The 14,708-nt window shown below is 42.5% G+C and overlaps 1 protein-coding gene across 2 annotated transcripts in view; it reads right to left on the bottom strand.

Moving 5' to 3' along the window:
* Positions 1-14,708, bottom strand: part of SUSD1 (sushi domain containing 1) — a 247,166-nt gene that overhangs the window by 219,832 nt on the left and 12,626 nt on the right. For both annotated transcript variants that reach the window (XM_040361305.1, XM_040361296.1), the window contains exon 2: positions 3,171-3,293. In XM_040361305.1, the coding sequence (XP_040217239.1) occupies positions 3,171-3,293 (123 nt within the window). The remainder of the gene's footprint in view (positions 1-3,170; positions 3,294-14,708) is intronic.

Here is a 14,708-nt window from a genome sequence, read left to right as displayed (position 1 = left end):
CGCTCAAAAAGAAGCACCTTAAGGTCATGGAGTGGCCTAGCCAGTCTCCAGATCTTAATCCTATAGAAAATGTAGGGAGGGAGCTGAAACTTCGCATTGCCAAGCGTCAGCCAGGAAACCTTAAGGATTTAGAGAAGATCTGTATATCATGTGTTTTTTTGGGATTTTTGGTTGATATTCTATCTCTATCATTTAAAATACACCTATAATAAAAATAGACCCTTAATTTCTTTGTAAGTGGGCAAACTTAAAAAATCTGCAGGGGATCAAATAATTATTTTCCCCACTGTATAAGTCCGGATACACACAGAGAAGATACGTTTCTCGACTCCCCAGCCTCAGCAGGTTTCCCTCCCTTTGCAGCTCAGAGAGCTAGAACCTGATAAGACAGAGGTAGCTAGGCAAGTGATCTGCAGCCAGGTGGGAGACCCTTGATTGTGATAACCAGCATGAGAACAGCCAGGCCAGAAATTAACATCAAGCGGCTTCTCCAAAAGACCAAGCTACTGTGGGGAGCACCTACCCAACTTCTACTAGAGTACTTAAAGTGGAGTTCCACCCATAAATATAACATTACATCAGTAGTTTTAAAAAAATGTCATTAGTCCTTTACGAAAAAATATTTTTTTTTTTAGATGCCTTCAAAGTGTTGTTGCTAGGCAGAATAGTTAATCTTCCCACTTTCTGCACCTAGGTGCTTAATGCTTCCTAACCTACACCACACAGACTCCTGGGAATGTAGTGGGTGTAACTTTCCAGGAGTCTGTGCACTCCCCAGTCTCAAAGAATCATGTGACTTGGACAGCACAGGTGCTGAAACCTGATCTGACACTGCTTGTGCAGCACTGAGCATGTGCGAGATTTGCAAGGCTGAAATCCAGGAAGTCATACAGTCTGGCTTCATGATGCACACACTTAAGATGGCCCCAGTCAATTTCTATTTTATAAAGTGTCTAAATGCTGTAACAACCTAACAAAACGGACCTTAGTTTACAGACTAACTTTACTAGAATACATTAAGCTTGTGTATTACAGGGGTATTTATATTTAAAAAGTGAAATTGTGGCCGGAACTCCACTTTAATTTCCAGTGGGGTGGCACTTTGTCTTCAGGACAACTTTAGATGTTAGCAAGTGTTAGCACAGCTACTGTGGATTTCACTGTAAGGGACACCTTTTATGAGAACAGTCACAAGTAGCTGTGCTGTTTTACTAAAGTAGTGATTATTAGTGTGACTCTGTTGACATAGAGACTATGATATACAGTCCCATGTTATCATGATTGAGTCACAGAGACATTGTTGTCTATGTTCCTATAGCTTTCATAATGCTTTAGACCCGGTTCACACTGGGGCGACACGACAGGCGGCTCAGCCGCCTGACGTGTCGCGTCCCATTTAATGCAATGGAAACGTTCTAATAGGAGCGACGCAAGTCGCTCCGACTTAGAAAAAGGTTCCTGTACGATTTCAGGGGCGGCTCGGGTCGACCTGCATTGACTTCTATACAGAAGTCGTTTTGCAAATCGCCTCTGAAGTCGTCCTCAGGACGACTTGCAGAGTCGCCCCCGAAGTCGTGCCGCTGCTGTGTAAACCGACTCTTAGAAGCAAGGCTACATTCATATTAACTTTATCGATACATAATGCCCAGGTCTGCCAATTCTGCTAATCTATCTAGATCAGCATTTTCATTTCTGTCGGTTTTGCCACTTCCTCTCTAACAAAATATTGTTAGGAAATTAGGGTAAATCATACACTTTGAATTGATGCATATGTATTGCACACATAGAGTATATAGGAATCTTTCAAACCTGCTTTTGTTGTAGACTACAGTGTGTCCTCGATTTAGTATGAAAAGTACACATTTATAATGGCGTGTTCACCAGATAATTCCTAAACAATACCAGGAAAAAAGGAGGTTTGCATGCGAGTGCTGGTGTGTGAAGTATTTGAAACTTAAGATCAGTTCAATATAATCTGTTTTGTTATTTTCAGAATAGCATTTTTTATTTATTTTTTATAGGAGAGTGATTGTTCAGGGGAAATGGAAAGAGGCCGTGGCATATTATTAAGAAAAACATGGCCTAATTTGTCTTCTAGTTCCACAACAGATGAAGTGACCTGCAAACTTCATTCAAAAGACCTAAACATCCTGAACTAACTGGTTCTAATTGCAGTGCCTGACAAACCCTTGTACTTAAGGAAGGTATTTTAATTGGAAATCCCAACCGCTGCTTCCAGTGTGGGCTAAACTTATTATTAAAGTATACCTGTCATGACAGAAATATTGGGGCTTTCATTGCCTTCTGAAAATGTTACCTTGCTCTGTATAGATTCAGTATTTCTAATTCACATACCAGAAACTAGCAAATTAAATAAAAAAATCTGTTGGGAATCTTTATCTATATAATAAAGTCAATGCAACAGCACCATGGGCAGGAAACTAGCATTTTGACCACTTGCTGTCTGGAGCAATTTTTGAAATTCATGTTAAAATCCCCATTATTTACTAGAAGATTACTCAGAACCCACATTATATTTTAACATTGTATATCTTCTGAAAGCAGAGTAGCCCCATAGAATAAAATATTGTGTAACTATGCGTTTGTGTTTGCATTTGCGTGTTTGCACAGAGGGATGTGGGTGCTTTTATATTTTTTTATCATTTTCTTTTATTAAAATGTATGTACACGTTTTAGATTTGTATTTCATTTAACTTAATTGCTAATACTGCCTCCACTCACTAACTCACTGCCCAGCATTCTGCTGAGAGCCTGAACCAGCCTCTTCTGTCCCCTCCACAGTCCGGCACTCCAGTGAGCGCTGGAGGGGCAGAGCAGGAGGCCGGTAAAGCAGACCCAAGAACTTAGTGATCAGCAGTCATGTGATCAACATGAGTCAGAGGGGAACAGTTGCAGCATTGGTTCGATTTTTTTGCTATCCCACACTTCTCCTATAAGCCTTGACTGTTAAACCAGATGTGTACCTCTCATATTCTGTTTATTTAATACAGAAAACCGCATTGACAAATCCATCAGAACATGTATTGCTCAAGACACTTAATTGAATCAAATTGTTTGTAATACTCTCTACCAATGTATGATGACATTATTATTATAAATTAAGCATGTTTAGGCATTGTGTAATGCAATTAGGAAAATAAAATACTTACCCAAACATTGCGTCCTGCCATTACCAATTAATCCAAAATTACACATACAGGAATATTTCTTCTCTTTTTCTATACACGTAGCATTTGGATGGCATGTTTTGCAAACCTCAATGGTGAGTATTTCTGGATGAGAAAAAAAAGAGAAAAATAGTAAAATACAATGCTTTTGGGAACAAAATAAAATATAGTCTAAGTGTATAATCATATAATTATTTCCACATTCAATTTCTATTTTTTCCAGCCTTGATCTTGAAGTCTTTAACTTTTTACTTTGTGAAGATCCCCACACATTTACTTCCTAGAATTCTGTGACATGTATTTACTATATCCTGTGAGTAGGCACTGCTGTGTCACACATATCACAGAGCCTGCCTTCTGAACTACAGAGGTGCTGAGAGGAGGCGTTTTAAGAGGTGGAGTCAGTACAGGTATCACTGCTTGCAGGCAGCAAGGTAATATGGGATATGTAGTCTTAAGAAATTGGAAGTAAGCAGCAGAGGAGAATCTGCAAAACATGCTGGGAGTCCAAGAAGGTGTGGAAAGGATTGGCCAGCAAACAGGCAGAACTCACACAGTGACTAATAGGAGGAATATTTAGAGCCATCTTTAGTATTGTTTGGACCCCGTCCAGAGTCACCACTGTATCCCCCCCAGTCCATAGACCCCACTGTACCCCCAGTCCACAGCCACCTCTGTACCCCCCAGTCCACAGCCACCACTGCACCCCCCAGTCAACAGCCACCACTGTACCCCCCCTGTCCACAGCCACCTCTGTACCCCCCAGTACACAGCCACCACTGTACCCCCCTGTCCACAGCCACCCCTGTATCCCCCCAGTCCACAGCCATCACTGTACCCCCCCAGTCCACAGCCACCACTTCACCCCCCAGTCCACAGCCACCACTGTACCCCCCTGTCCACAGCCACCACTGTACCCCCCTGTCCACAGCCACCACTGTACCCCCCTGTCCACATCCATCACTGTACCCCCCAGTCCACAGCCACCACTGTACCCTCCAATCCACAGCCACCACTGTACCCCCGCAGTCTACAGCCACCACTGTACCCCCCAGTCCACAGCCACCACTGTACCCCCTGTCCACAGCCACCTCTGTATCCCCCCCTCCATCCACAGCCACCTCGGTATTCCCCCTTGTCCACAGCCACCTCTGTATGCCCCTCCTGTCCACAGTCACCACTGAACCCCCCCTTTAACTTTAGCAGAGCAGAGGTGAAGCGTTGCTGTTGTGTATACAGCTCCTTCCATAAGAGCGCAGAACTCCCCCTCCCCTCTGCTACATTATTCACACAAGACACAAAGCAAGACCAATCCAGACAAAGGGCAGGACTTTTTGAGTTAATAAGCGGGTGATTGGTAACTAGGCAGCGGGGTAGTCCCAGCAATCAATCTGCCTTTCACTTGAAAAGTCCCACCCTTTGTCCGGACCTGTCATGCTTCGCATCTTGTGTGAATAATGTAGTGGAGGGGGAGTGCTGCAATCTTATGGAAGGGGGAGTGTAATATCACTGGAGGGATCTGTGATGGGGGACTCTGTGATATGGGGGGATCAGTGATGGGGGATTTGTGTTTGGGGGGATCTGGGATGGGGATGGGTTTTGAGATGGGTGGAGTATGTGATGGGTGGAGTATGTGATGGGGGATCTGTGATATGGTTTGCATTTGGGGGCAGTCTGTGATAAGGGGATTCTGTGAAATACTAATACGTTTATGTTGATTAAAAAAGTTCTTTCTTTTAAATATTGTATTGTCTTTTCCATTTTTTTTTGCACTACAAATAAGATATGTGCAGTATGCATAGGAATGCGTTCATATTTTTTTCAAACTATAGTCTGGCCCCCCACAGTCTGAGGGACCGTGAACTGGTCACCTGTTTAAAAAGTTTGAGGACCCCTGGTCTAAGTGATGACTGAAATATGAAGAATGGATGATTCTCACAACTCCAAACTTTCTCCAAGATGTGTTTTCTCTAGAGAAGGAAGAAGTGACACAGCGTATGTTTTAATACAGTAGAAAATGCTTGTTTTTTTATATCTTAGAGGGATTTCATAGGCTTCTGTGTGCTGTGGTTAACCTCCACTTCACCTCCACCCCACATCACTTCCCAGGGAAGTATGTACATTTAATCACCCTGTGCTCCAGTTGGGGTACAGGTAGCAAGGTCAACTTTAAAAGAAATAAAATTGTATTTATATGGCAATGTTGGTCTGTATTCTATGAATTGTTTTTACATTTAAAAGTTGGTTGATAATTGCTGCCTGTATGCCAACACGTCTAATTTTGGTCCTACTCACATACACTGATTGATAACTAAAGTGCAAGCTTTTTAAAAAGTCCACTAATAAATCTGTCATGAGAGAAATATGCTGGCTGCTGTTTCTGACCTTATCTACTGAAAATGACAGTTGTCTGGCTTTCATGCTGATGTTTGGAATTAATGAAAAAAATGAATTTTATTTGTGGCATGCTTGTACTGGCGCTGTTATTTATAGGTACTGAATACATGTATGTACTTATTGTATGGAGCTGTCAACATTTTTCAACCACAGTCTTGTGCTTCCTCTGAAATCAATACATTATAGACATATTACCATTAATGGCATTGTGTAGACTGGTTTTGTTTTGTTTTTTAAAGTAAGAGAAGGTTACACATCTTCCAAAAATATGGTTATGTTTATGTGAACATTGGAAGTGTTGGTATAATATTTTATATATTATGGCAAACAGACAAATCACAGCCTAACCAAGATTAGGCATTCCTAACAGTAGGGATAGCAAGGATTTCTAATATAAGTTTACATTTCGTTAAATGTTCAGAACATTTCATTGCTTTCATGTATTTTCTCTGATTGTAAGAACAAATCTTTTCCATTAATAACTTGTGCACTTGGCACAAAAATTATAGTACTTCTTACATATCTGATCTCTTCCTGTTCCATTGTAATGACTTCTAGAACAAATTCTTTTCATAGGAAACACCTCTTAGCATTGAATAAACATTTCAAGTAATTTACGAGTTTTTATGCAAGAGACCTGTGATAACTAGCATTAAGAGTGGGCTGTGTTCTGCCAAGCCTGCAGACATCAGTTTGTATTCAGTGCTGAAAGTGATGGGCAGCCAAAGCATACATTGCTTCACACTGATAAGAATTATCAGACACACCAGCACATGATCAATTCAACTATCCCTTGCATTGTGGGACCGGCAATGTCATTGTCAATGGCAAACCCTCCCTGTAAAAATGTATGGGTAAGTTTATCGTAACTAATTTGAATACTTGACCTTAATCAGGATTAAATCTTTTCCCTGAAAAAGTAGTTAGGCTAGTTATTGCAAAATATTTAGCCCATCAAAGAATTATGGTCTTCTTGATCTCTTTACTGGAGCTCCGAACTCTGCCATCTTCCTTGCAGAAGCTTTCAGAAGTTAGATGGATATTTTCATAGTCGCTCCTATTAGAATAGTTCTATTGAATAGAACGGGACGCGACTTGTCAGGCGGCTGTCGCCCCTGACGAGTCGCCAATGTGTGAATGGGCTCTAAGAGCTGGTTCACACTGGGGCGACCTGGGATCCGACTTCAAGTCACCCCAAGTAGCGGTCGAGAAAAGTAATGGAAGTGAATGGAGCCGTCTTAATGTACACTACTGAAGTCGCTCCGACTTCAGAAAAGCTTCCTGTACTACTTCAATACGACTACTTCTAGGCAACTTGTAGGCAACTGGTACCCATTGATTTCAATGGAAGTTGCCTCAGAAGTCGAATCACTGTCTTAACTGAAGCAACAATACAGGAAGATAACATACATTTCTCAGGCAAACCCCTCCCTCCCACAGAGCTGATTGTTGTTTGATTGGCCACTGGAAAGCCTCCTGTCGTGGAGGCGACTTGAAATTGCCTTGTAAGTTGCCTGATGATTCATACTCAAGTCGTGTCCAAGTTGCCTCCCAAAGCCGTGCTAGAAGTCGTGTTGCCCCTGTGTGAATGGGCTCTAATAGAACAAGCTGAAGTTAGAAGCTGATTGGCTACCAAGCACAGCTGCACCAGACTATGCACGGTCCAGTTTTAGTAAATCTCCACGCTGCTTTTCTGTATCCATATAATTTTATAAACACATGACTTTTCAGCGTATCAGAAAACATAGCTGGTCAAAGTCCTAAATGATTAAACATAATGGGGCAGATTCACGTACCTTTTGGCGGGCGTAGCGTATCTCCCATACGCTACGCCGCCGTAACTTTGAAAGGCTAGTTTGGTATTTTCAAAGATTTTGCTGCCGAAGTTACTTCGGCGGCGTAGCGTATTAGGGCCGGCGTAAGCCCGCCTAATTCAAATGTTGAAGCTGTGGTCGTGTTTTATGTATATTAACTGTGACCCCGCGTAAATGACGTTTTGATCGAACGGTACGTGCGCCGTCCGTGGATGTATCCCAGTGCGCATGCTCCAAATGACGTCGGCAAATCGTCATGCTTTCGACGTGAACGTAAATTACGGCCAGCCCCATTTACGGACGAGTTACGCAAGCGACGTAAAATTTGAGATATTCGACGCGGTTCCGACGTCCATACTTAACATTGGCTGCACCATGTTTTTGGTGGTTTATCTTTATGCCTGAAAACCCCTTACGGAAACGGTGTATCTTTACTGCGACGGCCGGGCGTATGTTCGTGAATAGGCGTATCTAGCTGATTTACATATTCTAGGCGTAAATCAGCGTACACGCCCCTAGCGGCCAGCGTAAATATGCAGTTAAGATATGACGGCGTAGGAGACTTACGCCGGTCGTATCTTAGCAATATTTAAGCGTATCTCAGTTTGAGAATACGCTTAAATATACGACGGCGGGGATTCGGACTTACGACGGCGTATCTACTGATACGCCCGTCATAAGTTTTTATGAATCTACCCCCAAATCTCCCAATGGCTGGCAGAAAAAAGACAATGATGTTCATGTGTAACCCCAGGCCTGTATCCAGAACCACATTTTCTACAACTTCTGTTACCAACCTTACAGGACCTCAACAATGTGTGACTTGTAGCATTCTAACCAACAGGACATCCTATTAGCTAATCAAGAAAGTTTGGCTATACAATTAGAAGTCTGCACCTGTGTTAACAGAGGAAACGCAATCACTGCAGGAATAACACTTAAAATATTTCACTATTTACCAAATCTAATGGATTTGTTCTTCTATGATTATATTCAGTGGAACAATTTAAACCTATAAATGCTGTGAACAATATGGATCTACTTTTTTTTCTGCAATCGATAGCTGATTCCAAATTTCCATATGGACACCATGATGTTTATTTTCCAAATAAAATACTGTTGGGTAGATTTACTAAAACTGGAGCACTCAGAATCTGTTGCAGAAGTACATGGTAGCCAATCAGCTTCTAAAGTCAGCTTGTTCAATTAAAGTGGATGTAAACCCACTCTGAGGCCCCGTACACACGGCCGAGGAACTCGACGTGCCAAACACATCGAGTTCCTCGGCCAGTTCAGCCCTGAAGCCGCCGAGGAGCTCGGCGGGCCGAGAGCTCCCATAGAACAACGAGGAAATAGAGAACATGTTCTCTATTTCCTCGACGAGTTCCTCGGCGGCTCCATCGGGCCGAAAGTGTACAGACGACAGAGTTTCTCGGCAGAATCAGGCTCTGACCGAGTTTCTCGCCGAATTCTGCCGAGAACCTCTGTCGTGTGTACGAGGCCTTATCCTTTCTAAACTACTGCCATAGTGCTGATCTATAAGGATATACATGCCTCCTGTATGTATCCTTACCTGTCAAATGTTTACCCTCTATACTCCCCTTGTCAAGATGCATTTTCTCCAGTGTATTCCTTACACTAAATTCTGCTATGATCACTAACATCCAGTCAAAATCCAGAAAAGTAGCCTCATGACTTCAGAAAAAGACTGGGGGTGGGAATTAAAAAATAATGTCTGTCTCAAGCTAGTGCATGAGATATGTAAATAACCTGTCATTCACAGCAAGGGGGAAGAACGGACAAAAGTTTTCTCCTGTTTGTCTGTTTATCTCACTGAAAAAATTAAAGAGGATTGTTTAGAGCTGGATTAACTCTGTGTGGCAAGACTGGGCACAGATGATAGGAAATCTTATACTCTACATTGTGACAGGAACAAAAAAAAATTGGCAATAAAACTTGGAAGCTGATTGTTTTTTATGCAGAGCTGCACCAGATTTTGCACTTTCCAGTTTTAGTAAATAAACCCTGCTGGTCATTTTGTATGTGAAAGGGAATTTTCCCCAGAGCTTTATGAATATGGTGAAACTTTACTGTGCAAAGAAAACCCAATCACAAGCAAGGAAAAAAAAACACTTTGGATACACATTAGATAATGAGTGTCAGCAGAGCTTTATCCTATTCACAAACACACTTGCAAAGTGATTAGTCTATTTGCCTTTAGTAAATCAAACTCTCAAAGCGCTAAATGCTATATAATCCTATAAGGATGTATTTCATTCTGGTCCAATTCTGGTGTTATTACCAAAACCAACATGTATGCCCGCCTAAATCGCATCTAAATTAGAAAAATAAAAATTAAAAACATGTAGATGAATCAGTAACCAAGGTTAACGTGGTTATAAAGGCAGAAGGTTTTTTACCTTACTGCATTGTTTGCATTAAGGTAAAAAAAACTTCTGCAGCAAGTTCCCTCTGCAGCCCCTCTAAATACATACCTGAGCCTGATCTCGATCCAGCGTGCCCCCATAGCAAGCAGCTTGCTGTGTGGACTCTTGGCGGGGGAGGAGCCCGAAGCGGGGCTGCTCTGTGCAAAACCATTGCACAGAGCAGGTAAGTATAACATGTTTGTTATTTTAATAATAAAAATAAAAAACTTTACTATCACTGAAGTAGATTTATTGAACACAGTGGGGTCGATTTACAAAAACTGGAGAGTGCAAAATTTAGTGCAGCTCTGCATGGTAGCCAATCAGCTTCTAACTTCAGCTTGTTCAATTTAGGTGTTGACTAAAAATATATATATATAAATATATATAAAAAAAAAAGTGGATTGGTTTCTGTGCAGAGCTGCACCAGATGTTAGTAAATCAACCCTAGTATATACTGTTTTGACCTGCAAATAAACACAAAGGGGCATATTTATAAAGAAGTGACAATGACATTTACCAAACATTCACTGCAGGTGAATCTTCCAGGTTTTTTAAATGACTGATTAATTCACCATTATACTACAAGAGTTATAAACAATTTATGCACAAAGAACTTGTGCCAAAATAGAGTAATGAATACATTAAAAAATATAGCACTGTACTGACAATTTATCAGAGATCAATCAAACTAACAAATGCCAAGGTGTTAAATAATTGATGAGACCAAATACCAATGTTTGCATTGGACAGTTTTTTATCTAGCCAGAAACCATAGGGATCTATTTATAATACATTTGTTGGACAAATGTCACAAGCTGCAAACATTTTCCCCATATTTTCTCAAATACAATGACTTCCTATGGTCATTAGCTCCATCTGGTGGTATATTTCCGAAAAATCTACCGCATTTAGACTCTATGGTGTTTGAAAAATAATTAGTGTATTGTGATTGACTGCTGAGAGTCTCAATGTAAGAAAGCCATAGATGATGCAATTTTCTTTCCTGCAACCATGGGTGGAATCCCTCCCGCAGCGCTATTTTGCTATGCTGGCAGAGTGCCTTTCCTGCTGGCAGAACACAATGATCACTGCGGGCGGCTATAGCCACCAGCAGTAATCGCATGCACAAAATCCGACAGACTAGTGTACTGAAGTTGATCACTGGTCCCTGCTGAACTGGCCAAGATTCAATCTATCTATGGCTGACTTTAGATGATGCCTTTGCTGGACTCAATGGTGTAAATGTGAGCAACTTGGTCCCTCCAGGGCCCTTAAAGCAGAGGTCCCCACAAAAAGTGAACCTCCGCTTTTAGGAACCCTCCCCCACTCCGATGTTACATTTGGCACCTTTCAGGGGTAGGGGGGTGCTGATACCTGTACAATACAGGTATTTGCACCCACTTCCGGGAATAGACTCCCGCAGGAGTCCCTCCCCTTCCCGCCCCCCCCATTGTCTTCTGGGAAACACACTGGTCCCAGGAGTGGGGACCAGTGGGGACGCGCCGCTCGCGCATGCGGAGTAGGGAACCGGGCAGTGAAGCCGCAACGCTTCACTTGCTGATTCCCTCACCAAGGATGATGGCGGGGGTAGGGTGACCACGTTTCCAAACTACTATTCAGGGACACCCTACCTTCCCAAAAATCAGCTTGTGCTGTAACGAATCACAGCACAGTGATTGGACACAAGTGGCAGGATTTATGATTTCTACAATCACAAGCAGGGGGCAGGGAATGTGCTCCTCTGGGCAGTCCTGGCTAGGACAAGTACTGTCAGTGAGTAAAGCGATGATGTGGCAGCCATTTTTGGGGGCATTAGTTAGGCTTGGGGGGCCCAAGTTTCATTCCCGGGACACAGTATTGTCCTGAAATGAAGGTGCCTGCAAAATGAGGGACTGTCCTGGGCAACCCGGGACACGTGGTCACCCTAGGCGGGGGCAGCCAAGAGACGAGCGGCTGCTCACTTTGGCTGCCTACATTGCTGGACAGGTAAGTGTCCATTTATTAAAAGTCAGTAGCTGCAGTATTTATAGCTGCTGGCTTTTAATATATATTTTTTTGGTGGACCTCCGCTTTAAGCTTTAGTCCTGTAACTAAGACCCCCAACTCCTTTAAACCTACCCTGCAGTTCACATGCTCACCTCATTCCCTCCACTCCTCTTTACCTACCCCTCAATCTCTATGACCTCTTGCACCTTACCTACAGGAAGATTGCAGCTGCAGCCTCTGGTACTTCTGCTCTTACACCAAGGCTGGATTGTTGAGCATTGAGAGAAGCATAGCCATGGGACAATGAACAGTTAATGCCATTGTCACAAATGTAGCATGGTGACCCTGTGCTACTCGGTAGAATGGTAGTTTATGCCAGATTTTGGGAGAAGCAAGCACACTAATGGATCAAGTGTTTGCTGGCTTCATAATAAAGCCAGAGTTAAAGCTCAGGGCCCACCCCAGAGTGTGCGAAGAGAGCCGAGTGGGATGTTACCGCGCACCAAGGTCAGGTTGGGACAACAGACACATATTAGGAATATGAAATGTTGGGGTAACATATCGAATAGAGCCTTTAAACATTTTTTTTTTACACCAGAGCTTAGTTCACTTTAAGAGCATTTTAACATGTGCCCTTTTTCATCCTTTATCACCTGGCTGTGAAAAGATGAGGCTGTAATCATAAAATTACAACACACTACCACTTCCTCCGCTGACTTCACCAGCAGCCACATTAGCGTAATTATTATCAGCCTGATGGTCATTGTTTTACAGCTTAATCTTTTGTAGATTTAGAACTTCCTTCCAAATTCTAACAAGCTTCCTTCTTGCTTTTCAATAGGACAGGATGACCAACATAAGAAAATATTTACAAACTGACTTCACCAAGGAATAGAACGAGTTACTTTTCCTGAATGATGAGCTAATCTCTGTAGATGGTCCCTAGCATTATTATTTCCTCAAGTCACATAATTTTTTTTAAACAATTGCTGTCAGTATTCAAGTACGGCTGATGCCTGAAGGGGTGAAAAAGTTTTAATTTCATAAAAACATCATCTGATATTTTTAATAAAGCACCACAAATGGAAATAACTAGATGCAGTTTATAAATCATGATTGCCTGGTCGCCTAAATTGTGGAATTCTCTGTACTGAAAAATACAGGGAAATCAAAAATGTACGAATCTGCCATCCATTGATTTGATTATTGCTATTGCAGTCAAAAGCTACAATATATATTATTATTTATTAATGTTGCTTTTATACCGTCTTTTTTTAACAGACCTCCATAAAGATACATTTTAAAACGTATCAATTCATTTCCATGTTGCATTTCAACTATATTTCTAGACTACTCTTTTTAATGATATTGTTTGTAAACCAACTTTGTGAAGTTCCCCACACATTTACTTCCTTGAATTCTGTGACACGTATTCCCTATGTCCTGTGAGTAGGCACTTCTGTGTCACACATATCACAGGACCTGTCTTCTGAACTACAGAGGTGCTGAGAGGAGGAGTTTCAGGAGGTGGAGTCAATACAGTAATCTTTGCTTTCAGGCAGCAAGGTACCATGGGATGTGTAGTCCTTAGAAATCAAAAATAAACAGCAGAGGAGAAGCTGCAATGCTGGGAATCCAGGAAGTTGTGGAAAGAGATTAACAGCAGACAGGCAGTACTCACTACTTGAAGGGGGAGTCACTGACCCCAAACAAATGTGAAGAACAGGAAAGCAGGAGCTTCTTATCAGCTTACTAATTCTGGGTCAGTGACTTAAAGGAGAAGTACAGCCTGAGCTTGTTTGGCTGGGCTTCTCCTAAGGCCTCGTACACACGACCGAGAAACTCGACGGGCGAAACACATCGTTTTGCTCGTCGAGTTCCTTGTGAAGCCGTTGAGAAACTCGACAAGCCAATTTTCTCCATTCCCGTCAAGGAAATGGAGAACATGCTTTCTTTTTGGCTCGTCGAGTTTCTTGACAGTTTCCTCGACGAAAATGTACACACGACCGGTTTCCTCGGCAAAAAAAAATCTCCCAGCAAGTTTCTTGCTGGTTTTTGACGAGAACCTCGGTCGTGTGTACAAGGCCTAAGGGTCACAGGAGTGCAATTAGTTTTGCACTCATGTGACCCATTTTCAGCAGAGAGCGGTCTAAAGTCTGTTCTCCACTGACGCCACACAGATCAGTCCAGGCTCCGCATCATCCTGACAGGAAGTCTGGATCCACCAGGTGCCTAGACTGAAAGCTGTCTCAGCCTCTCAGCTCCCCGCAGAGATGGCTGCTCCCCGCCCCTCCACATCTCAGCGCTCCAGTGAGTGTGGAGGAGCAGAGCAGGAGAGCTGCTGATTGACAGTCAGTAGCTCTCCGCTCAGGGAGCCAAGAGAACTGAGTCATCGGCGCTGTTCGATCGCTCGGTTCTCACTGAAGAGGCGCTGGGGGACAGATGCAGCATCGGACCGATGCTGCATCCACCTAGGTAAGTATAAATCAGGAAAAAAAAGTCAACCCCATACTTCTCTTTTAAGCTGGCCATACACTGAGAGAATTCTGTCTGGTTTCAGATGAACTTGCCCGAAATGCACTTTGTGGATGATCAAACCGATGAGAGCGGTCTGATGGACCGTTTTCATCAGACCAAACAGATCGTGTGTAGGCCCCATTGGTTATTTATCCATCGGTTAAAAAAATTCAATCTTGTTTTAAATTTAACCGATGGATACCTAACCGTTGTAGGCACGTCCATCGGTTAAAAATCCACACATGCTCAGAATCAAGTCGACACATGCTTGGAAGCATTGAACTTTGTTTTTTTCAGCACGTCGTTGTGTTTTACGTCACCGCGTTCTGACACGATCGTTTTTTTAACTGATGGATGGTGTGTAGGCACAACTGACC

Source organism: Rana temporaria, chromosome 1, assembly GCF_905171775.1.
Source record: "Rana temporaria chromosome 1, aRanTem1.1, whole genome shotgun sequence".
Lineage (NCBI taxonomy): Eukaryota > Metazoa > Chordata > Amphibia > Anura > Ranidae > Rana > Rana temporaria.
This window is presented reverse-complemented; position numbering and strand designations above follow the sequence as displayed.